This window comes from Anabrus simplex, chromosome 4, assembly GCF_040414725.1.
Source record: "Anabrus simplex isolate iqAnaSimp1 chromosome 4, ASM4041472v1, whole genome shotgun sequence".
Taxonomy (NCBI): domain Eukaryota; kingdom Metazoa; phylum Arthropoda; class Insecta; order Orthoptera; family Tettigoniidae; genus Anabrus; species Anabrus simplex.
This window is the reverse complement of record NC_090268.1, coordinates 202077796-202105407: the sequence shown is the minus strand read 5'-3', so window position 1 is coordinate 202105407 and position 27612 is coordinate 202077796. Positions and strand designations below refer to the sequence as shown.

General features: G+C 44.3%; 1 protein-coding gene across 1 annotated transcript in view; it reads right to left on the bottom strand.

Moving 5' to 3' along the window:
• Window positions 1–27612, bottom strand: part of Dhc36C (Dynein heavy chain at 36C) — a 911918-nt gene that overhangs the window by 758033 nt on the left and 126273 nt on the right. Inside the window, exon 9 of the mRNA XM_068227203.1 lies at window positions 18837–19074. Within this exon, the coding sequence (XP_068083304.1) occupies window positions 18837–19074 (238 nt within the window). The remainder of the gene's footprint in view (window positions 1–18836; window positions 19075–27612) is intronic.

Genomic DNA, 27612 nt, shown 5'->3' with positions numbered 1-27612 from the left:
GTGGATCGGATTCAACAGAGAACGAAAATAACATTATTACCGACCAAAGAACCACTCATAAAGCACAATGATGCTTGGTGACTAAAGGGGGTGCAAAATCCACGTCTAAGCCCCACAGAATGGTACATGTCGCGAGTAAAATAGAACCATGGTATGTGTCACGTTGGGGTATTAATCAGAAGTAGCGAGGACTCACGGTGTTCCACAAAATATGGTACTACTCACAAGTATTGTACTTCGTACAGGTAACGCAGACCTATGGTGTTTCGCACACAATGGCGCCACCCACAGCCAACGCAAACCGATGAGTTTCCTCACCTAGGGTACTAGTCACGGGTGCCGGTCCCAAGGGCCCCGTGGTGTTCCGCACATAGTGAGTACTAATCACAGGCAACGCAGACCCACGATGTCGCTCATAGAGTGGTACAACTCACAGGCTACGCCCAGACCCGCGGTGTTGCCCACATGGGTACAACGCACGGGTACTGGAATCCACCCGGCCGGGCTTTTTACTGCAACGAATCACAAACATACTTCGTACCATGTTGGTGATACAACTCGCAAGTACATGCAACCCATGGTGTTCCCCGCATGATGGTACGAATCAAGAGTCGTTTCATGGTTCTAATTCATTCATCCCTTGGTCGCCCCTTTTAGTCGCCTCGCACGACAGGCAGGGGATACCGTGGGTGTATTATTCGTCAGCCTCCCCCACCCACAGGGGGTGTGTGTTTGGTCCGCGAGAGGTATTTTATTTCCCTCAAGTCCGCCGGCAAGCCGGTTAGGACCCCCCTATCCGCCACCTGGGACGCGCCACGTGGGAGTATCACAGGCAATTTGTAAGACAAATCGGTCTGTAACTTCCTGCATACTTAGGATCTTTGTCAGGCTTGAGGACAGGGATGACTATGCCCTCTCGCCACTGAGACGGAAAATCACCCTCTGTCCAGATTCGGTTGAACACACGAAGGAGATATAGTAAACTATCATCACTAAGGTGTTTCAACATCTGGTTATGGATGTTGTCCGGTCCAGGAGACGTGTCCTTGCAAAGCGCTAATGCGCTGCGGAGTTCCCACTCCGTAAAAGGCACGTTGTAGTCCTTTGAAGCTTGGGTGGCAAAACTAAGGTGATGACGTTCAGCCTCCCGCTTCAGAGGGAGGAAATCAGGATTGTAATTCCCGGAGCCAGAGACATCCGCGAAATGACTAGCGAGATGATTAGCAATCGCAAGGGGATCAGTGGCGACACTGCCTGCAATGGAAATTCCCGGTACAGCCGATGATCCTTGAATACCCGAAAGTCGTCGAAGTTTCGTCCACACTTGAGATGATGGAGTATGCGACGTCATGGACGACACATATCTCTCACATGAAGCCTTCTTACTTTGTCGAATAAGAACTCGCGCCTTAGCGCGGAGTTTCTTAAATGTTACCAAGTTGGCCACAGTAGGCTGTCGACGGTAACGTTTATGAGCGCGACGGCGTTCTTTGATGGCTGCTGCTATTTCATCGTTCCACCAAGGAACGAGTTTTCGGCGAGGAGCCCCCGAGAAAAACGGAATGGACTCCTCAGCAGCAGCAAGAATAACTTGGGTGACGTAAGTTATTTCCTCGCCGACGGTCCGCCTGACATCATCGTGAAAGACAGCTAGTGATGTGTACTTTGGCCAATCAGCATGCTTAAGAATCCATCGAGGGGGAGCCTCGACGGGTTTATGTTTCAACAAAGTAAGAATAATGGGAAAATGGTCACTGTCACAGAGATCATCGTGTGCATTTCACCGAAACAGTGGAACCAACGTTCGGCTGCATAGACTTACGTCTATGCGAGAGTATGTGCCGTAACGTACACTAAAGTGAGTTGGTTCCCCTGTGTTCAAAATACATAAATCCAGATCTGTTATAAGTGTTTCCAACTCTCTTCCTCGGGGACAAGGCGTCTCAGAGCCCCATATGGGGTGATGGGCGTTAAAATCGCCCAATAAGAGGAAGGGTGGTGGAAGCTGATCTATAAGATCAGCGACATCATTGATGTTCAGATGCTGGCCGGGTGGAAGATAAACATTACACACTGTTGCTATGACAGGCAGCGAGACGCGAACAGCTACAGCCTCTAGAGGGGTTCGTAATGGAACCTCTTCGCTGTAGCTATCAGAACGTACAAAAATGCCAACGCCTCCGGAAGCCCGGTGAGCATAGTATCGTTCTGTCGAGTATAGTTTGAAATTCCTCAAGACCGTATGATGACCAGGTCTGAAATTGGTCTCCTGAATACAGACTATACTCGCTGCGTACTCACTAATAAGCTGACGTAACTCAGCAAGATGCCTGTCATAACCATTACAATTCCACTGTAACAGTGTCATAGTGTGGACTGTAAAAGGAGTGTTAGGTTATGAGCGAAAAGTGCTCGTTAGCCTAAACACTATCTAATTCTACATACGTAGATGTAGAGGACAGCGCGACATCCATCCCGTCATCAAAAGATGGCAGGGGTGCCGCCCAGAACTTCGACAAATTTCGGGCGCGAGGGGGTCCCCTACGAGGAGAGCGCGCAGGTTTGGGAGCAGGAGTGCCTCCTGGCGCAGACTCATACCCTCCAGATGGGGGGCATGACTTCTCCTTCGCAGGGGAAGGCCGAGAGCGCTCAGAACGGGCGCTCTTCTTCCCCTTCTTTTTTTCAGGTTTAGACGGGCTGGGAGATGGTTTCCCAGCCCTGGTCAACGAAGCCGCCTCCGCCGGCTGGGGCACGACTTTCGTCGACCTCCTAGGGGGGGGAGACTTAGTCTTCCCCCCTTGCTGTGCGGGCACAGACTTCTGGTTGGTCGAAGGTGGGGTGGTCCCCCCCTTCGAGCTTTGACTATTTGCGACGTTGCTGGGAGCAGCAACAGTCGCCTTGGGCGCAGTAGTCTGGACAGGTGTCTTGGTCGTAAATGACGAACCTGGAAGACTCTGAGCTATCAAGCTATAGTCGAGTGTACGGGCAGGTGTATTGATAGAATGAAACTTACGGCGCGCTTCCTGGTAGGAAAGACCATCCAGGGTCTTGATCTCCTGGATCTTCTTCTCACTCAGGTATGTCGGACAATTCCGATCCCGAGGAGAATGAAAACCGGAGCAGTTAGTGCACTTGTATGGAGTTGTGCACTCCTCCGCGCCGTGAGCTACTCGTCCACATGTACCACATACAGCCTGATACGAACAGCGAGATACCATATGTCCGAATCGCTGGCATTGATAGCATCGCATAGGAGGCGGGATGTACGGCCTCACATCGCAACGATAAGTGGTTACCTTGACTTTCTCTGGTAACACTGACAACTTGAAAGAGACAATGAAGGCACCAGTGGCAACGTCTTCACCGTTGACCTTGCGCGTAATGCGCCGGACGTGTGTCACGCCACGGTTCTTCATGTCTTCCATCAACTCGTCGTCAGTGTTCAAAATAAGGTCGCGGTGAAAGATGACTCCGCGAACCAGGTTCAAGGACTTATGCTCCTCCACTTTGACGGGGATTTCGCCAAAGTGCTCGCACTTAAGCAACTGATCAGCTTGCAGTGCTGTACGAGTCTTTAGAAGCAAACTACCGTTGCGCATTTTCTTAAGTTCCTCCAGTTCGCCATAGACGCCTTCGATGTGTCTACTAAACAGGATCGACTTCACCAGCTTAAAATCCTGCCCATCGGTTCTGGTAGCGACCAGAAACCTAGGGAAGCTGGATCCCATTCCTTCACGCTGCGCATGTTCCCAGGGAGTTGAACCTCTCAGGGAAGCAAAAGTTAAAGACTTAGGTGGGCGACCACCTTGTGAGAGCCGACTTCGTTTGGAAGCCATGCCCGATAGCATCCTCCCCGAATGCCACCCACTCCGATCAGGGGTCTCTGTAGCCGAACCAAGCAGCCAAGGCAATACCCACCTGGTCATAGCAGGTATTGCCCGGGGTCCGATGTTGAACGATGCCTAATACGGGATGACTGAGGCAATGAGCACTAGGACTCCCTTCCTCCGGTCACCCGCAATAGCATGTACCCCATAGCGTGTACAGAGCACTAACAATAGAAAAAATAAATAAAAATAATTAACAATAATATGTCCTTCTGGCATTCGGCTGTGCGGGGACCTGCGTTGTCGGGCGGATACCACTGCCCGGGTACATGACACTCCCACCCGCCGCGTCCTGGGTGGTTGCTGGCACGGGCGTTCGAGCGTAGTCGCACACATAGGAGCTCCATCGCCGGGCAGCACGCACATCAAATTTTGAATGGTCTACATCTGACCCTCAGAAAAATAATAAAAAATAAAGAGGGGACCATGGCCACATGACCCTTTAAGTCGCCTTCTACGACAGGCAGGGATTACCTATGGATGTATTCAGCCTCTCCCATCCACAGGAGGTCCATCACGTTATACCAACCGCAATCCATGTCCGCGCCAAGGTCGCCCCTTTTTGTCGCCTCTTACGACAGGCAGGGGATACCGCGGGTGTATTCTGCATGTGTGTCCCCCACCCGCAGGGGGTAGTGTGTTTGGTCCGCGAGAGGTATTTTATTTCCCTCAAGTCCGCCGGCAAGCCGGTTAGGACCCCCCTATCCGCCACCTGGGACGCGCCACGTGGGAGTATCACCTCTCCCCCTGCTACGCCATCGTAGTAGGTTTGTGGAATTTACAAACGAGTAGCGGAAGACGGCTGGGACAGTGCCGGCTTAAAGGAGCGAGTTATATTCATAAATTGGTATCACCCGAAGTGTTACTCTGAATCAGGGTGCTCGAGTCTCGTGAGCCACCCGATCCCTGCTGTGAACGCGCCCGCCGTGATTTGAAGACCGGCTTATTCGTGGTGTAAACTCTGGAAATAGAGGCAGTGTGACGAGTGGTGAAGTGTTACCCATTTTCGATTACTGTAAGATTTCAGCTGTGAACGAGTTCCCCAGGATGTCGGACTTGTATGGACCATGGATGAAGGACTGCACGCCCGCCACCAGTCCCGGGGTCATGCAGCACTAAACTCCACCATGGGTCTCCCGTGGAAGGAAAAACAACGGCCACCAAACAGATGAGTGATATCCAAATCTAATTTCTTAAGCATGATAATGTAACCGTGGATAGGATTAGCTTTCTTCTGTAAATATCAAAATGTTGTAAGATAATGCATGTCCTAATATGGAAATTTTATTGATCTTTATAATGTTGAAGTAGATTCAAGGGAGCTGAATTCCCGGACGACTCATTTTTTTCTTAATGATTAGCTTATCGTGAGGGTTATATTTTTAGTAATATGTAGAATGTCCTAGCAAATAAGGGAACAAGGTTAGGAGAATATTTGAGTTCCCCTTAGGGGTGGCTGGAACAATAATGCTGGCGAGCAGGGAAAACCATGTCAAAATGTTGTTAGTTACTGTCCCACGTGGCTGTCGTATATGCCGGGGAAACTCATGGGTCAGTCAGACAATGCATGCCTAGCTTACACATATAATCAGTGCATGTACAGCAAGAGAGAAGAAATCCCGACCGGGAGAGGTATATGCTGTGTTATTAGGTAGTTGTGAGGGACCATGTGTAAGTCTCCTGTGATTTTTTTGATTAATTGGCCAGAATGGTTTGGAGTGGTTTTTTTTTAATCTATAGCCGGGGTGAGACACAGAGGCAGGAGTCTCTAATCTTTGGTCAAAAGATTTAAACATATGTATATTTCCTGTGCGAGGAACGAGGAGTATGGAAAAAGTGGACTGAGGAGTCGTGAGAGCCCTATGCCCAAGGGAAGAAGATACGCGATATGAGACGTAATGAGAGGGCCGAATGCCCGAGGAATTTACGATGAGATGAGTTAGAAGTGATCGTGCCCACAGTCGGCGTCAGCGGTAATAATGAGAAGGGAGAGAATGAAAGAGTATTTCATGGGAATTCTACGATAATATGAATAAACAAATGAAGTGGGCCATGGGTATATGTCCCCGAGATAAGAAGGGTGGACGTGTGAGGGAGAGAAGAATCTGGCGTGGCCAATGAATGAGAAATGGTCGTGCGAAGCGAATGGCCGCCCTTCCTTTTTTGTGTGTGTGTGTGTGAGTGTTTGGCTCTCGCCCTCCTGACAGAGGGATCCCGCTGTACTATTGTATTAAGACTTGGGGCTCTGGGTCTTCACCGTGCTCTTCTGTTTGGTTTAAATGGCTTAGCGAAGAATACTTATATAATGATATTATCACGCTGATTGAGAAGGTATTTAATAAATGAGTAGGGATCTCCCCCAGATATCCGGTGATATGAGACTGTAACTAGTCTAGGCATTTTCAGAAATCCACAGTACCTCTCGGTCGGGAGTCGGCCAGTTCGACCCTGGATTTTGATGGCGCCCTTGAGCGAGCTGCCCCAAGCTTACGCCTAGGGCCGGAGACAGTGATAACCATGCTGTTTCTTTCTAGGAATGGCTCTCCTGTATGCATGAAGTGTATATATCTGTGTATGTGTAGAATTAATGTGCATATACATATATTTTTTTGAGTTCAAACAGAACCTTTGTTCAGCGTTGACTGGTCTTTGTGACAGATGAGGGAGTCCGGGGTTTAGCTAAATGGTATGTGTGTTTGTGTATCATGCAAATGTTTCTTTTAATATGGTAATTATGTAGCGTAGGCCCCGGTTTTCGTGCTAAGAACGGGAAGTAATGTGTGAGTAGGGGCATCAGATCATCTCACGGTGAGATCGACAGAATAATATAAAAATGTCATGAACGGTATGAACTAATGAGGAAAGATGAACGATAGAAATCGCAAAACCTCAATTACACCGTTATGCAGACGACGCCCATGGGCGATTCATATTTTAAAGTGATCATTATTTTCTTTTCCTCCCATATGCGGAGAGTTCATTGTATAGAGCTGTATCAATTTCTTTAATATGTCATAGTTGAATAAATTAGTATTCGTTACCCCTATTTTATGATTCTTGTCATTTGTAGCAGGGCTAAGCAGTATCCAGTAGGCATTTGAACCCAGAGATCCTACTTTCATATTACAGACATAAGGCTCCATCTTAAGTATTTTTTTTTTTTTTTCTCTCTTTCGAACGTACCATTCCCCAAGTGCACAGGCTGCCGGGCCAGCACAGAAAGTAGGAAGGGGAGCAGTTCGAAGCTCGTTAAGCAATTCGACCCGCTCTTCAATCCAATCTCATCCGTAGATGTTTACCCCGTTACGTGCATGCATTCTTATGCGTGGGTCATCCATTCGAGGCCAGGAAGGGTGTAATATATATGTACTACTCGCAAGTACAGGCAACCAATGGTGTTCCACGCGATGGTACGATGATGACTATGCTCATTGTTTAGAGGGGCCTAACATCTAGGTCTTCGGCCCCTATGGTACGAAATGAGACGAAATGCGATGAAAATTTGAAAGAACAAAATTCATCCACTGACCAGAATTCAAAACGTGATGATGAGGAATGAATTCATGAACATGACAATCAGTGGATAAGAGGCGCAATGCTTCACATTTCCATAAACAACATTACTGACCAAGGGACTGCTTCCACAGCCCAATCCGGAATCGATGAAGATTGTCTAAATAGGCAATATCTATGTCAATGATCCCGCATAATGGCACTTACCGCTAGTAAGGGAGAACCATGGTATTTCTCAAGTTGCGGTACTAATCAAAGGTAGCGTAAACTCACGGTGTTCAAAATATTACGGTACTACTCACAAGTATTGTACCTCGTACAGGTAACGCAGACCTATGGTGTTTCTCACTAAATGACGCCACTCATAGCCAACGCAAACCAATGGGGTTCCTCACCTAGGCGTACTAATCACGGGGGCGGGCATTCCCGTGGTGTTCCTCACATAATGGGTACTAATCACAGGCAACGCAGACCTACGGTGTCGCTCATATAGTGGTACAACTCACAGGCAACGTCCAGACCCGCGGTGTTGCTCACATGGGTAAGACGCACGGGTACTGGAAAACCCCCAGGCCAGGCTCTATTCTGCTACTAATCACTGTACCGGGCGGTACACCTCCACGCCGCTAATTTAAAATGTGCGCCTGTTGAAACTCCTCTGCTGGAGGAGGGCTGAACTTTATCTACGCTGTTAATTCTTTACCTTCTCAGAAGATGTCACCACGTGGAAAATTTTGAGTTTTTGAACTGTGTCATTTTTGATGTGTTTTTGTTTCGCCTGAAGTAAGAAGTGTAAACTTTCTCTCCTAGAGGACACTACTGAAACCGAGGTTTCGTTTGTCTCCTTTCCACCAACATTTTGAGTTTGCCTATTACGGTGTAGAAAACTGTGTTGTAATTTTCTTCTGCTTTCAAACGGTGTTCTCACAGTATTTCATGTTTATCTCTGCGAGCGCATGTGAGCTCTGATTGTTACCGCCATCTACGGCTATGTTGAGAACTACTTATCCCCTTTCTCCTTGAAGCTGCTCCGGCCAATCAGCGCTTGGTGTCAGCCATCTTGATGTAGACACTCTCTCTGGCGCGGGAGAGAGGGAAGCGAAGCGAGCAGGCAGTTGCTGCTTGGCGATCATGGCAAATAGTCGTTGGCGTTCTGTACTCAAAGTGATGCTTTGGGATAGCATCATGGACGGTGGATAGTAAATCGTAAGGATGTGGGGATGTGCTCCACACCCTCATAATATTTCCTTTTTTCTCAATTTGTAACCTCGTAGTGAGTGATTGTTTCTAATATGCTGCAAAGGAATATCTCCAACTGGTAAAGTACACATGGCTGAGGCATGTATAAAACATACTACTGATTGAGCAAGCAACCATCCTGTAAGTCAACCTTTGTTATTTTGGTATTTTCATCAGCGGTGAACTGTTCGTGTGATTTCTTCGGTGGAAACTTATTATCAAAGTAGTGCGTTTCGATTATAATGATGTGGACCTTTTCATTGTTGGGTAAAATTATGGTGCTCTTCCAAAACAAAGTATCGGGTTGAAAAGACCTTGTTAATTCAGATTACCTAGTGTATAACATTTCTCGTAATGGAATTTAAGTGTTACTTGGGGTAATTTTCAAAGAAAAGCAGTGGTGTAAAATTTTTATTATTATTATTATTATTATCATCACACCGTTATGATGTTACTGCTGCTCTGAAATTTATTTTGGTTTTTAAATGTAGGGTAATACGTGGGAGATCCAGTAGGGATTACTTGTGCTATGCTGGTTTATTTTAATTTAATTTACCTTTTTGGGGGGGGGGGCTTTATACGTGTTTTGCGTATGATCTGTGCCCTTCTGGCCTCCATTGTTTTGGTGCCATTGTTGGTTCTTCCATCAGGATTGGTTCTCCCATGGTTTAACAATTGCCTTTGTTGCCGGGGTAATGGATGTTGATTTTTGAAGTGGAATGTTGTTGGTGATGATTTTTATGTTGGGAGACTACCCTGTCTGATGTTGTTTCTGTATTTTTGACATCCCGTTGCGCATTTACTGTTTCTTGGGCACCCCAGTTGCTCTCTTTCCCTTTTCCTTCTATGTTTGTTGTGGTGGCTTTCTTTCCCTTGGTAAATTATTATGGAAAGCACTTAGCATCCCATGACTGGAACTCCCACCGTATTAATGGTACCCGTTTGTTGATGTGAAACGGATAGAGAGTAGGAACCTCTCAAGGAATAACGGTGAACCAAGAAGGTTGTATTTTCTAATTTTTAACAAGGTATCCTTTCCGAATGGAATCCACTGATAAATGATTTTGGTGGTTGTTACTAAGTAAACTGGTTGAGGTGATTGTAATACTTTCTGCAGCCTATATCTTTCTTGCCGACTGGCGTTTTGTGTTTTAATTCCTTAATTTTGGTCTTTTTCTAACTCAAGGTACCATTTAATTTACTTTCATTACTTTCTTACCGTCCGGCAGTTTTTAAATGATTTTTCTTTAATTTATCTTTTGGTGTTTCTTGAGTTTAATTGTGTATTTCCTGTGGTTTTAAGTGAGGTCTGCTTTCCTTATTTTACCTAATTTAAATTAATCTTGTTGAATTTTAAAGGCCTCCTTATTTTAAACCTATGTCATCTAATTTTATTTAGTTTCTGGTACCTAGTTTTTTTTTTAAATACTACTAACTACGAGGTTGTCATTTTTTTAAATTTATTAACCTGAGTTTGATGAATTATATATCTTCTTAAAAAAAAAGGAACTTTTGTCTTTATTTCCACGCAACATTTATTTGATACACTGTCGGTTGGTAGCTTGATCCACCTGTTTTTTCTACCACCTGGAGGTAAGTTGGTTTTTTTTTCTATGTTCCTTTTGGTGTTTTCTGGGTGTGTAGTGTTTATCACGCTTCCGTTTCGTTCCTTTCAACTAGATCTTTGTTCTGTGTTTTGTTTTTACTGCCAATCAGTTTAGTTGGCACCGGGTAACCTAACTGGTGGGGCAGTAAGTGGTAGCTTCAGAGCGTGGTTCCTAAGTTGACTACGCTCGTGCTAGTGTTAATTGCCTGTAGGTCGGTCGTATCCCCCTTTCTTGAAAACTGTACAGTGTGTCAAATAGTTGAATGGTGGAAAAAAGGCAAGTGGTCTTAAAGGTTACTTACTTTTGTGAAAAGAAGCGCATTTATCTTGATTAATTTGTTGGAATTTTGTTTCATGTACCTCCACGATGTCTCGAGCGGTCCTGTTTCCCCACAAACTCCGTAAGGCAGAGTTAATCTATGAACTAGCGATACGTGGAGCTAGTCCTGCGGGTTCTGTTGCTGATTGTGCTAATCTTCTTTCCGAGCTTATTCAGGTGCCCATTCATCCATCCCGTGTTCGCCCCAGCAATGTTGGTGAGTCACTTCATTTTATCACTGAGGCCTTGACAGAGATAGAAGTAATAAGGGAAGAGTTCTTGGAATTGTCTCCTACTAAAGCACAATTTGACCGTTTAAAGGCCAGAGTATATCACTACTTGGGAAGGATCCATGATTTGTTGTCGCTTAAACCTGAACCCGAGTTTATCTCTCAGTGCACCAAATTGTTGGCTATTGCCTCTAGCATTTCCGCTGAGCTGGACCTGATGATTGCCAGGAGAGATATGGATAACCTAAAAATCAGTCAAAAATGTAATCCTTCTGACCCTATGTTTCAGTGTTCCTCAAACCATGTAGTTACCCCTCCTAATAACCAAGGCTTATGTTGTGCTGCCTCTCCCGTCCTGGAAAGTTTGTTGTCTAAAATGAGCCTTACTCCCACCTACAACCCTTTAAAGGAGCTTTTCCATGGGGTGAAAAATTTCTCAGTAGATTCGATTGAGGAAAGCATTCGTTTTCTGCGGTTTCTAGTAGAAATGAAAGATTCCGGTAAAGTTTATTCTATCGATGATTTGGGTATCCTTCGTGCTCTTTTCTCCCATTGTGAAGGTATTCTGAAACGGGAAATCTCAGAGGCCATTTCATCAAAACTTAAGGTTGATGAATTTCATGAATCGGTGTTGAAAAAATTTATTCCCTCCTTGGCGTTACAGAGCTTAATTCCTCAACATTGTTTTCGGATGCAGTTCCTTCATGAAAATTTACTTTCTTATATCCTTGACCTCAGATTTTTCTGTAAAGTTTTCAAAATTACTGTTCCCGAGGAAGAAATGGTGGCAAGAATTTTAAAAGGGATCTCTCCTTCATACAGGTCCTACCTTTCCCTGAGTAAGTGCCCCACTAATTTTGATGAACTGGAGGTTGCATGCTCCTTCGCTGAAGACGTCAAGCATGGAGATGCCTCCAGAACTGTAAGTTTACCTCCACCCGCCAAACCTGTTCCTCCTGTCCACTCTTCTATGTATAATGATGCCAATGCCAAGAAGTGTTTTAACTGCGGTTCTAGGAATCACCTCAGGAATGCTTGTACTGTAGTTAAACGCAACTCCAGGGGTTGTTGCTATACTTGCGGATCTGCTCAGCATCTTAAGAATAATTGCCCCTTGTCTGCTCCTAAATCCGGTCAATGACTAGGAGTTTCCCAAATAAAGTATAAAAATTCTAATTTTGGAAGGCCTCCGGGTTCTGCTAAGGTTATCTGTCCCCAAAGGTGTAATAAGATTTCTACCTGTGGTGTTTCCCAGGGTACCTTTGCTGAAGTGGAAGTAAATAACGAACCCCTGTTAGCTTTGATTGATTCTGGCAGTATTGTCAACGTGATTAATTTTGGATGGTATTCCAAGCTGAAGAGTGCTTGTAAACTGGATGAATTATTACCTGTTGGTGTGAAGTGTGTGGCTGCTAATGGGAACAAGTTGGAAATTCTGGGGGCTGTAAAGGTAAAAGTAAGAATTGGGAATTTCACCTGGAAAATCACGTGCCTTGTGGCACCTAACCTGTCTTGCAACATGATTTTAGGGACAGGTTTCTTGTCGAAAACGGGACTAGTTATGGATCTTCAAGCTAGGATGTTTTTCTTTAAATTTTCTCCTGATTCTAAATTTAATTTTAGGGATCTTTCCTCGTGTGCAATCAAGGTTTCCTATGTAGATGAGTCAGTGCCGGAAGGAGTTGGTGAAATTGATAAATTGGATCTCAGCCATTTAAGTGAGGAGGAAGCTGAACGTATTCGTGTTCTATGTAATGATTTCCCTGATGTGTTTACTAGCAAGCTAGGAGTTACTGATGTTCTCGAGTATCAGATTGAGTTATCAGATAACACTCCTGTCAGACCCCCTCTCTCTTCCTCTTACAACGGTAAGCGGAAGTTGGCTTTCGTTACTCCAGGATCGGGATGCGCCAGAGGTTGCGCAGTAGGTTACAGTCCACGGAAATTAAACGACTCCCGGTAGGGCTTATTAACCAACAGCGTTTACAGACCCGATGTAACTTCGAGTAGTTGCGTATAATCAAGTTTCAAATAAATAGTAACTCACCCACAGTCGTAGGAGAAGGAAGCAGTTCATTAATTTAAGTTACTATGAGGATTAAGTCCATATCTCGCAGGGAGATAAAGTGAAATAATTTCCACGGAGATAGACTCCAACTCGAAAATGTCAAACAAGGAGACAGTGTATTAATACTGTCTCACTACTGAAGATCAACAATAGTGCACCCTAGTGCGGAGTCAAAGAACTATTTTGTTGGAGAAATTTTTATTTAAAATGTTTGTTTCTTGTTAAATTTCTTTCTGTTATTGTTTAAGTTGGCTGTATACCCCTCTTTTTCCCCTTGTTTTAGATTTATCCAATCCCGAATTTCTTTTAGTAATTTCCGACCAATCCGATGTATTTCCCCCCAACTTGGATATGTTTCTGTAACCTAGCCAATAAAATAATTGTGGGCGGGTGTTTTCATTCCCCTAACGCCTAGAACCTTCCACGAGAGGATATAAACTGCTGATTTTTGGGTCTCTGCGCCACTTCTGTTCCATCTTTCAGTGTGTTAAGTACATAGCAGGGGGCGGGAAGCGCCTCTTTCTTCGGCAGCGGTCAACAACAAGGTAATGGCCGATTAATAACTTCTTTCTTTGCTAGCTCAGCAGTTTAACTTTCGGGGCGGGTTCTAAGCGTTCAACCATGTAACCTTTTCCTAAAATGTAACTACTCTTTTCATATATTCTCTTTTAAAACGACATATCGGGATAGAGAGTGCTTAACCCTCTCGAGCTCCCACTCACATCGTCTTGAGGTGAACTTATTTTTCCCAACCAATTCTTCCGTAATGTAATGTAAATTGCTATTAAGTCACCTCTGTAGTATGGGATTAGCCCTTGTATTAACGGCCTAGTGCCAAGTAGGTCTTAAGCAAAGTGTATTAGGAGTGCAAGTTCGCCTCCTCTCAAATTGTATTTTAGAGGTCATGTATTAACCTTCTTGTCATTTAACAGACCTCAGTAGGTTGGGTATTTTACCCCTGTGTATATGTCCTTTGAGGACAGCTTAAAGGTGGAAGACCCGCGGTGTTGCTCACATGGGTACGACGCGCGGGTACTGGAAACCCCCCGGTCAGGCTGCTACTAATCACAAACCCATTTCGTATGAAAATTGTGTTTCTGCCTCAAGGAGGCTTTTGGGTGTAATTGGAAGCAAATGTTTCTGGCATGTTTGGGGGTTTTCGGCCCCTTTGTTGTATGGTGTTCATTGTAAGGTTGGGCTCATTGCTCAAGAATTATGTTTCTGACTTTTGAAGCCCCAAATGGGGTACCTATGTAAATGTATTTTTCAATCGTGTTTCGGCTACTAAGTACCTGTTCTATTTGTTGTTACCTAATTTTGAAAAGAAAATATAACCTTGTTAAATTTTAAAATTAATTTCACTTTAGTAGCTTGAGACCTATTCACCACCCAGCACCTTCTTTCATGCATAACTACCACAAAAACACGGTAACAATCACAAACGTATTTCATACCTAATATAGTGGTACTACTCGCAAGCACAGGAAACATATGGTGCTCCCCGCGTGATGGTACAAATTAAAACTAGTTTCATGGTTCTAATTCAATTTTCCTTTGGTCGCCCCTTTTAGCCGCCTCTCACGACAGGCAGGGATACCGTGGGTGTATTATTCGTCTGCGTCCCCAACCCACAGGGGGTGGAGAGAGAGAAAAAGAAGAGGAAAGAACGGATCCGTCACTTCGAAAAATGAAGTAGTAACGGACGATGAAAGGCAAGGGTCACGAAGGGCGTGATAATGAAAGACTACCTAGGCCTCGAATACTCTAATACCGTTGGGGTCGGAAAGGAACAAGAGTTGTCCAAGTGAGGTCGGACAGGATAGACGAAAGTGAGGAGCCTGGCACAGGTAAGTGAAAGCAATGCCGAGACTCAGCTAAGGGCCCCGTGGTCGCCAATCCACATTCCCAAGTTGAGAGGCTTTTGGGCCCCTTGTAGTCGCGTCTCACGACAGGCAGGGGATAACGCGCGTGAATCCTACATGTTCGTCCCCCACCCGCAAGGGGTAGTTTGTCCGCGAGAGGTACTTTATTTCCCTCAAGTCCGCCGGCAAGCCGGTTAGGACGCCCTATTCGCCACCTGGGACGCGCCACGTGGGAGTACCACCTCTCCCCCTGCTACGCTAGCGTAGTAGGATCGTGGGAACATACATTCAAACAAACAACAACCATATTAATTAATTAATTAATTAATTAATTAATTAATTAATTAATTCTGGACGGATGGCCACATGATCCTTTCAGTCGCCTTCGAGTAGGATAAGCAGGGATTACCTATGGATTTATTCAAGTCCTACCATCCACAGGGGTTCAAAACATGGCAGCCTACCAAACCACAGGCCGTGTACGAGCCTAGCTCGCCCCCTTTAGTGGCTTCTTACGAGAGACAGGGGATACTAGGGGTGTATTCTTCATCTGAGGCCCCGAGCGATTGGGGTGTTACTTTCTTATTCTCTTCTCATGATATGCAGGGGATACCGTGGGTGTATTTTGTACCTGCGTCCCCCACCCACGGGCGGTCACAGGCAACGGGATGATGATGATGATGCTTGTTGTTTAAAGGGGCCTAACATCGAGGTCATCGGTCCCTAATGGTACGAAATAAAAGAACAAAAAAACAAAATATCATATTCATCCACTGACCAAAAAAAAATGTCTTGAAGAATAAATGGATGGACATGAAGCCAACAAAAAAAAAGAAACAAAAAACAAAATACAATGGATCAGACTCAAACAAAATGATACATAATTGATTACTGACCAAGGGACCACTCAAAGCACAATGATGTTTGATGTCTAAAGGGGCGCAAAATCCATGTCTAAGGCCCCACAGAATGGTATACGTCGCGAGTAAAGTAGAACCATGGTATTTGTCATGGTGGGGTACTAATCAAAAGTAGCGAAACTCACGGTTTTCCACACAAGACGGTACTACTCACAAGTATTGTACTTCGTACAGGTAACGCAGACCTATGGTGTTTCTCACACAATGGCGCCACTCATAGCCAACGCAAACCAATGAGTTTCCTCACCTAGGTGTACTAGGCACGGATGCCGGTCCCACGGGCACCGTGGTGTTCCTCACATAGTGGATACTAATCAAAGGCAACGCAGACCCACGGTGTCGCTCATATAGTGGTACAACTCACAGGCTACGCCCAGACCCGCGGTGTTGCTCACATGGGTACGACGCGCGGGTACTGGAAACCCCCCGGTCAGGCTGCTACTAATCACAAACCCATTTCGTATATACCGAATATAGTGGTACAACTCGCAAGTACAGGCAACCCATAGTGTTCCCCGCGTAATGGTACGAATCATAAGTGGTTTCATGGTTCCAATTCAGTCATCCCTTGGTCGCCCCATTTAGTCGCCTCTCACGACAGGCAGGGGACACCGTGGGTGTATTATTCGTCTGCGTCCCCCACCCACAGGGGGTAAGGAGAGAGAGAAACGAAGATAGAAGGGATCCGTCACTTCGAAAGATGAAGTAACGGACGAAGAAAGGCAAGGGCCACGAAGGGCGTGAAAATGAAAGACTCCCGAGGCCTCGAATGCTCTAATACCGTCGGGGACGGAAAAGAACAAGAGTTAACCAAGGGAGGTCGGACAGGGTAGACGAAATTGAGGAGCCTGGCACAAGTAAGTGGAAGCAATGCCAGGACTCAGCTAAGGGCCCCGTGGTCGCCTATCCACACTCCCAGGATGAGAGCCCCTTGGGCCCCTTTTAGTCGCCTCTTACGACAGGCAGGGGATACCGTGGTTGTATTTTTCATCTGCGTCCCCCACCCACAGGGGGTACACAGGCAACGTAGTCCCATGTTGTTTCACATAAAGTTGTACTACTCATTGGTAACGCAGACTCATTCTGAACACAGTGGAACCGTGGAATACAAACGATGACCATTATCACAAACAACGCCCAGGCCCGTTGTGTTTTCGCATAATGGTATTGCTCCTATGTAACACAGACCCATGGTTTTCCTCTCAAGGTGGTACTAGTCGCATGTAACTTCCACCCTATTTGTTCCGCACATAATCGAACTAATCACTAGTATTCTCATGCTTCAAATGTCATCATCGCTTGGTCGCCCCTTTTAGTCGCCTTTTTTATGATGATGATGATGATGATGATGATGATGATGATGATGATAATGATGATGCTTGTTGTTTTAAGGGGCCTAACATCGAAGGTCATCGGCCCCTAATGGTACGAAATGAAAGAACAAAAATTGCAAAGGCATCCACTGACCAAAATAAAAATAAAATATGGCGTGAAGAATGAATGGATGGACAGGAACTCAACAAAACACAAAACAAACAAACAAAAACCAGTGTATCGGACGCAATACAGATCGAAAATGACATTATTACAGACCAAGGAACCACTTATAAAGCACAATGATGCTTGGTGTCTAAAGGGGGTGCAAAATCCACGTCTAAGGCCCCACAGAATGGTACATGTCACGAGTAAAATAGATGATGATGATGATGATGCTTGTTGTTTTAAGGGGCCTAACATCAAAGGTCATCGACCCCTAATGGTACGAAATGAAAGAACAAAAATTGCAAAGGCATCCACTGACCAAAATAAAAATAAAATATGGCATGAAGAATGAATGGATGGACAGGAACTCAACAAAACACAAAACAAACAAACAAAAACAAAAACCAGTGGATCCGACTCAATACAGATCGAAAATAACATTATTACCGACCAAGGAACCACTTATAAAGCACAATGATGCTTGGTGTCTAAAGGGGGTGCAAAATCTACGTCTAAGGCCCCACAGAATGGTACATGTCGCGAGTAAAATAGAACCATGGTATCTGTCATGTTGGGGTATTAATCAGAAGTAGCGAAGACTCACGGTGTTCCACAAAAGATGGTACTACTCACAAGTATTGCAATACGTACAAGTAACGCAGACCTATGGTGTGTCTCACATAATGGCCCAACTCAGAGTCAACGCAAACCGAGAAGGTTCCCCACCTAGGTGTACTAAACACGGGCGCCGGTATTCCCGTGGTGTTCCTCACGTAGTGGGTACTAATCACAGGCAACGCAGACCCACGGTGCTGCTCATATAGTGGTACAACTCACAGGCTACGCCCAGACCCGCGGTGTTGCACACATGGGTACGACGCACGGGTACTGGAATCCACCAGGCCAGGCTTTTACTGCTACTAATCACAAACCTATTTCGTACCGAATTTAGTGGTACTACTCGCAAATACAGGCAACCTATGGTGTTCCCCGCGTGATGGTACGATTCAAAATTAGTTTCATGGTTCTAATTCAATCAGCCCTTGGTCGCCCCTTTTAGTCGCCTCTTACGACAGGCAGGGGATACCGCGTGTGTATTCTACATGTGCGTCCCCCACCCGCAGGGGGTAGTGTGTATGGTCCGCGAGAGGTATTTTATTTCCCTCAAGTCCGCCGGCAAGCCGGTTAGGACCTCCCTATCCGCCACCTGGGACGCGCCACGTGGGAGTATCACCTCTCCCCCTGCTACGCCTGCGTAGCAGGTTCGTGGAGTCGCCTTTTTTACGACAGGCAGGTGGTGTCGTGGGAGTTTTCTTCATCTGCGTCACCCACCCACAGCGGGTAAACTATTCCCTAGATCTGAATATTAGATATAATGTGCACTATTTACATTGCTTACACAATACTTAAATAATACTGTGAAATATACACTGAAGGTAACATGTACATACTTCACAATTCCTGTCCTCTCATGCATTCTTTCACTCTGTCAGTCTGTCTTTCCCTCATTCACACACACACAAACAAACTCTAAGACACATGGGTCGATGACCTTCGATGCTAGGCCCCTTAAAACACCAAGCATCATCATCATCATCATCATCTAAGACACATGGAGCAGTTCCATTAAATTCTATTTTTCTCCACATGGCAGTCTCGGTTGTTACGTACATTCGAAAGAAAAAGTAAGTATTCATAAATTCAACGAACCTAATGTTATGCGATTTTGTAAACTGAGGTAGCCGCGGACCAGAACGATAATCCTGTTGATTTGTTCATTACTAACAGCCAGATAGTCTTCAAGACCTTTCAGGCCTTTCCTGATGGCTTCGTGCACTTCAGATGTCCAGTAGGTCATTGAAATACACAGAATGGCTTGTCCTGGCCAATCCAGAACCCAAGAATCTCTTTCCTTTGTCGGGTAAGCCTCTAGACTCAACTTCACACACTGAAACAACATAAACAGATATTAATTTAGAATTCCATTTTCAGATTGACACTTCCAAATATAAGTGAAGGCTATCGATGATGATGATGATGATGATGATGCAAGTTGTTTACAGAGGCCTAACGTCTAGGTCATCGGCCACTAATGGTACGACATGATATGATAATCACAATTTTAAAATGTATCCAATGACAAGAATTTAATACAAATGAAATCAACAAAGACTGTGAAATTAAGATAATCAGTGGATCTAGTTAGCGATGTTTTATTTTCGGTAAAATGATAGATGATAGATTATGGTAGACTAAGACACTGCTGATGATGATTGTTGTTTAAAGGGGCCTAACATCTAGGTCATCGGCCCCTAATGGTACGAAATGAGACGAAATGGAATGACATATTAAAAGTCTAAAATTCTCCACTGACCAGAATTCAAAAATGTGACAACGAATAATGAATGGATGGACATGAATTTAAAACAATCAGTGGTTGCGACCCGCAATATCGCATAGTCACATAAACGGACGTGACAATATCGTATTACTGACCAAGGGACTACCGCTATAGCATAACACTGAATCGATTATGCGTGCAGTCAAAAGGGGATCCTAAATCGAAGTTATCGGCCCCTCATAACGGTACTTATCGCTATCAAAATAGAACCATGGTAGCTGTCCTGTTACGGTACTAATCAAAAGTAGCAGAGACTTGCGGCATTCCACACATTATTGTACTACTCTGAGCTTATGAAATTCGACATTTAATACAGACCTATGTTTTCCCACTTGGCGGCGCCATTTACAGGCAACGCAAACCTATGGTGTTCATCACAGAAGAGTACTAACCACAGGGACCTCTCCCTATCCCGTGGTGTTCCTCATATAGTGGGTACTAATCATAGGCAAGGCAGAACCATGGTAGCTATCATCCCATGGTCCTGCTCATATGGTGGTACTAAACACAGGTACTGCAAAAGCCGACCGCGTGGTGCTCCTGTGTGCTACTAATCACAAACCAATTTCGTACCTAATGTAGTGGTACTACGCACAAGTAAAAGCAACCCTTGGTGTTCCCCGCGTGATGGCACGAATCAAAAGCAGTTTCATGGTTCCAATTTAAACATCCCTTGGTCGCCCCTTTTAGTCGCCTCTCACGACAGGCAGGGGATACCGTGGGTGTATTATTCGTCTGCCTCCCCCACCCACAGGGGGTGTGTGTTTGGTCCGCGAGAGGTATTTTATTTCCCTCAAGTCCGCCGGCAAGCCGGTTAGGACCCCCCTATCCGCCACCTGGGACGCGCCACGTGGGAGTATCACCTCTCCCCCTGCGACGCCTGCGTAGCAGGTTCGTGGCTAAGACACTGCCTCAAATGCAATAATATATCATGTAAATTAATATTTTAAAAAACACATTAAATACATAAACACAAACCAAAGAAAGTCAAATTAATAAAACGATGATGATGATCATCATCATCATCATCATCACCATCATCATGTTGCTGTTCAAAGGGGCCTAACATCTAAGGTCTTCGGCCCCTAATGGTACGAGATGGACGACATGACTGAATAGTAAATTTTTTTTAAAATGTAACCACTTCGTTAGAGTTTAAAAAGAAATGGTGATGAAAAATGATTTTGAGATTAAAACAATCAGTAGACCTAATTCGCTATGCCTTATTTTCTAATAAAGTATAGAAAATAGAGGTGATAATGCAATAAGGGATTGCCTAGAAGGATATATAATGTATAATATAATTCATGTTAGAAGTTAAAATAACACTTTAAAATAAGCAAACACGAACTAAAATAGAGTCAATGGGATAAAAGCGCAGTTCACACAAATACACTAAGCCAAAGGACAATATTACACACGATAAAAAAGATCACTATCCCTCATAAGACGGATGACGAGGTCTGCTGACTGCTCATTACCTCGCAGGATGAGGGAGATGGAAATCGGGAATGTTAGCCTACGGCGCAGATCGACCAGCTCCACGCACTCCGTAAGGATGTGTACCACGGTAAGATGATCGCCGCAAGTACACACCGCAAGGGGTTCTCCTTTCATTAAACAGGAATGCGTTACTATACCGTGGCCGATCCGAAGACGACATAATACCATTGCTTCCCTCCGAGAAGCCCGAAGGGAAGTCCTCCACATCTTCGTTATCTTTTATCGCTCACAGCTTGTTTGGAAGTTGAGTGGCCTGCCACTCCATCTCCCAACAGTATATAACCAAATGTCTAAGCTAAGAACGAATATCACTTGCTGGAACCTTGTAAGGCAACGGGGGCAATGTAACAGCCTCCCTGGTAGCCTTATCAGCTAACTTGTTTCCCTCTACACCCATGTGGTTTGTGAGCCACATAAATGTGATTCTGATGACGACATCCAAACACCGAGCCAGCAGGTCCTGGATCCGCTGCACCAGACGGTGCCAAGGGAAACAAGTATCAATAGATTGTAGCGAGCTCAAGGAGTCTGTTCACAGCAGAAAGTGTGGGCGCTCAACGGACACCATGTACCGCAGAGCTTCACAAATAGCATAGAGGTCTGCTGTGTACACACTACATGTTTCCGGGAGAAGAAAAGAAACCTATAACTGACGAAAACGAACATACAGCCCACTTTCGGTTCTGCCCTCGAACCATCCGTGTAAACGACTGAATCTGGATACCGGCCAATAACGGACAGGAAGAGCCGCCGATAAATCGAGGGGATCGTGTGCTCCTTCGGGCCGGTGTACAAATCCAGTATGATTTAAGGTCGTCGTATTATCCACGGAGGTATCCCACCTTGATTGTCTGACAAGAGACGGAAACGAAGGTACATCAACCAATCTGTGATTGCTATCTAAGCGTATTCCAACCGGCCGCGTTGCTCCACGATAAGCAGCGTACAGCCGACGGTTTCCGTTGTGGAAACGCAAGGATAGCTTGGGTGAAGTGACATCTGTCGCAAATTTGCAGCATAGGACAGAAACATTTTCTGGCGCCTCAGATGTTGAACCCGTAACAATACGAGCTGATTGGAAGAGTCTCTTAGCATCAATTGTATTTATTCTGTAAAAAAAAAAAAAAAAAAAAACGGACAATGAAATAAATCTTGTATAGCAAGTGAGAGAAAACCGAGGTTGACTTGCAAGTGGCTTCGACGAGAACGAGCGGGTGGTAAAAATAACACTCTCATAAATTTTCTTAAGGAACGGGCGAGGAAAAGGCAAAAAAGTTGGAGCACGGCAAGACAATAGGGCTATGAGAAACAAAACACTCGATATCCAGGCTCACGGTGAAAAGGAGCGTGACGAAAATGTTCTATAAAATTTGTAAAAGATCGCAACTGAGCCAATTTATAAAATCACAACAAATCTCAACTAACGTCGAGGAACATACAGAGCGGAGGTCAAGAAAAAGGCGAAGCTCGAACAATAGACAGAAAGTGTAACTCCAGGCCACATGAACAGGGGTGGATTCGAATCCACGAGAGGACGCACAACTAGCCTGCCAATGAGTTGAAGCGTCATGTTAATAACCACTACTTGATGATTGGATGAGACCGGGAGAAACTGAAGTGAAGAACATTCAGAAAGGAGATAACCGAGATGATAAATTTAGCCGCAGAGAGCGTGGAGGGGCACTTGTGACATTCGGTTCGTATTTGCAAAGTGATTCGTTAAGACACGCTGACACGCTGACACTCTGACATTTTATTTCTACTTAGATATCACTTTACCTCGTGTTAGTGAGAAGCGTAGGCATTCTGAGCTTTAATTGCGTTTAAACGCATTTGTCTGAACTGGAGATCGAATACTATTCGGATAGACAGTCACAACTGACGTTCTTATTTCGCGTTCGAGTCATGCAGAACATGTTCGCCAGTGGAAGGTTGCTATTCACCTAGCGAAGTGATAGTACGCGTATGCTTCGCCATCGTCGAGGTCCGAGATAGTATTCCGAGAATGAAGAACAGTGTTTATACGCAGTGCGGGAAATGTTCTGTCGGGCGACCGCGGCGCGAATCAAATGATAGACCCATGAACTATGAGCAGACGGAGAAAGACTATGATAGAACCTGAATTAATAATATTCCGGGGTTACCCGTGGAGCAGAAAGAGGTTAAAGAAGGTGCGGGCTTGAATGGGTCTAACTACAAGATCAAAGTTAATTTAAAATTTGAACTGAAGGTTATATTTCTTCAAAAAGAAAGTCACAAACAACAGAATATCAGGTACAAGACTAGGAAAATCCAAAATCCAGAACTTTAACGATTTTGGGCTTTAAGCCTCTAGTTTACAATGTCAGAGATACAGGATCCAGTTTACAAAACCCTTGATTCAGACTAAGGAACCATTTATCCAAGGGCAGAAATCCCCTTAATCGAAGAGCAGTTGCTCCCTAAAAACAATATCAAGCCTCCCAGAGGCACTCTTTACAATTACAAAACTTGAAAAATAGCTAACAGGCTCTCAGTTTCTCAAGCCTACTCAAGGCAACACCAAAAATCTTACACTCATTGGCCACACTTACAAATTGAAACAGGGGTATCTCGTACCCAACCTATAGGGCCTTTGCGGTAAAGAACAGGTTAAGTAAATGGCCCGAAAAACAAACTGAATGGAGGCGTACTGCTCTCCAAGATAAGAACGCTAAAAAACCTAAGGGGCTCTAGGCCGATGAAACAGGGGCTATTCCCAAACTACTGAGGTGACTCGTATATAAATTACTTTACCACATTACAGAATAAAAAACAGGTATAAAACGTAATCACCTCAAACCAAGATGAAGGGGAGCTCGAGAGGGTAATTCACACTCTATCCCCGATTTAAGGTAAAGATTTTATGAAGTTTTTACATTAGCCGGAAGAAAGTTACATTTCAGAAACGTTGTTACATACTAACGAGTCGAACATTTCCCTCGGGTTAAACTACGGATCTAGCAAGAAAGAATAAAGTTATGTGGCCATTACCTTGTAGATGTTCTGTAGACCTCCTGCTTTGACACACACACTCAGTAAGATGACGATCAAATTGGCCAAGAAACGTGAAAAGCCGCAGTTTATAAAACCTCAGGGAAGGTTCGAGATCATTCAAGACAAAACCAGCCACACCCCCTCAATTTAATTGGTCCATTTCAAAGTTACACTCAGAATCGAACAAGAAGCCGGTGATAGGTTGAAAATTAATTATAGAAATTAGGGATTGGCTAGATTCAAAACTGGCGGAAAGAAAAGGAAATATTGCCAACCCAAATATAAATGAACATCAATCGGTTACACAAACCTAGAAATACAAAACTTCTTTAAATTATAAGTTCTTTCACTTCGCACCAGGGTGCATGATCATACATTTTTGTAGTGTCATCTATGGAAGAAAGTGCAAACTTCTTGATGAATGGCAAACAAAACCAGGAGAAATTCAGTCAGTTTAGGAAACTTCACAATAACAAAATTACATCATATTTCAGTGGTGACATCTTTTGAGTAAAGTTCTAAGTAGGTGTAGTTTCAGTTTCACTGTTTTACCAATAGAGGAGTTCATGATGATGATGATGATGATGATGATGCTTGTTGTTTTAAGGGGCCTAACATCAAGATCATCGGCCCCTAATGGTACGAAATGAAATGACAAACGAAAAGGTCAAAATCATCCACTGACCAAAATTTAAAAAATGTCATGAAGAATGAATGGATGGATATGAACCCCCCAAAAAGTACAAATAAAAACAAAAACAGTGGATCCGATTCAAAAAAAAGATCTTAAATAATAGTATTACTGACCAAGGGACCACTTATAAATCACAATCCTGAATCGAGGATGCTTGATAATTAAACGGGTCCAAAATCCAGGTCTAAGGCCCCTCAGAATGGTACATGTCGCGAAAAGTAGAACCATGGCATTTGTCATGTTGGGGTACGAATCAAAAGTAGCGAAGACTCACGGTGTTCCGCACAAGATGGTACTACTCACAAGTATTGTACTTCGTACAAGTAACGCAGACCTATGGTGTTTCTCACACAATGGCGCCACTCATAGCCAAAGCAAACCGATGAGGTTCCTCACCTAGGTGTACTAGTCACGGGTGCCGGTATTCCCGTGGTGTTCCTCACATAGTGGGTACTAATCACTGGCAACGCAGACCCACGGTGTAGCTCATATAGTGGTACAACTCACAGGCAACGCCCAGACCCGCGGTGTTGCTCACATGGGTACGACGCACGGGTACTGGAAACCCACATACCAGCCTCTTTACTGCTACTAATCACAAACCTATTTCGTACCTAATATAGTGGTACTACTCGCAAGTACAGGCAACGCATGGTGTTCCCTGCGTGATGGTACGAATCAAAAGTAGTTTCATGGTTCTAATTCAATCATCCCTTGGTCGCCCCTTTTAGTCGCCTCTCACGACAGGCAGGGGATACCGTGGGTGTATTATTCGTCTGCGCCTCCCACCCACAGGGGGTAGAGAGCGAAAAAAAAAAGAAGGGTTCCGTCACTTCGAAAAATGAAGTAACGGACGAAGAAAGGTAAGGGCCACGAAGGGCGTGAAAATGAAAGACTCCCTAGGCCTCGAATGCTCCAATACCGTCGGGGTCGGAAAAAAATAAGAGTTGTCCAAGGGAGGTCGGACAGGATAGACGAAAGTGAGGAGCCTGGCACAAGTAAGTGGAAGCAATGCCAAGACTCAGCTAAGGGCCCCAGGGTCGCCAATCCACACTCCCAAGTTAAGAGCCCCTTGGGCCCCTGTTAGTCGCCTCTTACGACAGGCAGGAGATACCGCGGGTGTATTCTACATGTGCGTCCCCCACCCGCAGGGGGTAGTGTGTTTGGTTCGCGAGAGGAATTTTATTTCCCTCAAGTCCGCCGGCAAGCCGGTTAGGACCCCCTTATCCACCACCTGAGAGGCGCCACGTGGGAGTATCACCTCTCCTCTTGCTACGCCAGCGTAATAGGTTCGTGGTTTTCACAAAGAAATGAGATGATAATGTTAAACGGATGTCTAATAACCCTATATATAAACATAATAATTTAAAATTGATATTTTTAATCCCATTGAAAAATAATAGTAAAACGTATTTGTTTGTTTTCGGAAAAAGCACTTCAGTGGGGTGTTGTAAAGAGGTTGATGATGATGATGATGCTTGTTGTTTAAAGGGGCCTAACATCGAGGTCATCGGCCCGTAAAGAGGTTGAATTTGTTTATGTGGATATTTATAATTCAAAAACAGGAATGTTACAGACATGAAAACTGGCATTTGGAATCTCCTTTAAAATTAAAGAAACACGTATTTCTTTCTGTTTTGGAAATTCTACTTAATGAGTGGTGAAGAGGAGTGACAACGGGGCTGAATTTTTAAAATGAATATATATACAGTATATAAAAAACATAACACGTTACAGACGCGACTATTGGTTATTTTAATCCCTTTTAAAAATAAAAGTAGCACGTATTTGTTTGTTTCTGGAAAAAACACTTCAGGCCTGAAAAAGGGTTGAAAGTCTTTTTATGTGGATTCTTATATCTCAAAAACTGAAGATGTTACAAACATGAAAATTGGTATTTGGAATCTGCTTTAAAATAAACGCGTATTTTTTTTTGTTTTCGGAAAATCCACTTTGGGGGTGGAGTGGGTTAAGAAAACTGAACTCAGTTGAATTCCTTTTAGGGGGGATACTTATAAATCAAATACTGAAAATGTTATAGACATGAAAATTGGTATTTGGAATATCCTTTGAAAATAAGGAAACACATACATATTTTTGTATCAGAATAATAGTAACACCTATTTGTTTGTTTTCGGAAAAAGTACTTCAGTGGGGGTTCAATACCTTTTTGAGGATCCTTATATCTCAAAAACTGAGGATGTTTCCGTCATAAAAAGTTTTCTTTGGAATCTCCTTTAAAAATAAAGAAACACGTATTGTTTTTTGTTTTTCGAAATCCAACTTAAGGAGGGGGGGGGGGTTGAACAGGCCTGATAAGGGGGTGAATTTTTAAAATGGGTATATCTCAAAAACGTAACGTGTCCGACGTGAAAATTGGTAATTTTAATCTTAATTAAATATGAAGTAATGCATATTTGGGGGGGGGGGTAAAATGATGATGATGATGCTTGTTGTTTTATGGGGCCTAACATCGAGGTCATCGGCCCCTAATCGTACGAAATGCAATGACAAAATAAAAATACACACAAAATCCTCCACTGACCATAATTCAAAACGTGAGGACGAAAAAATGAGCGGATGGATATGAAGTTAAAACAATCAGTGGAGACGACCCGCCCCCCCGTCTCAGAAACTGACGGAAAACAATAGTAATACTGACCAAGGAGCTGCTTCTATAGCTCAATACTAAATTGATGAAGCTTGCAAGCTAAAGGGGTCCAATATATAGGTAATCGCACTCTCATAATGGTACTTATCGCTTGCAAAGTAGAACCATGGTATTTGACATGGTGCGGTACTAATCAACAGTATCGTAGACTCGCGGTATTCCACACATTATGGTAGGGGAGACCGGGGCTAGTTGTTACAGG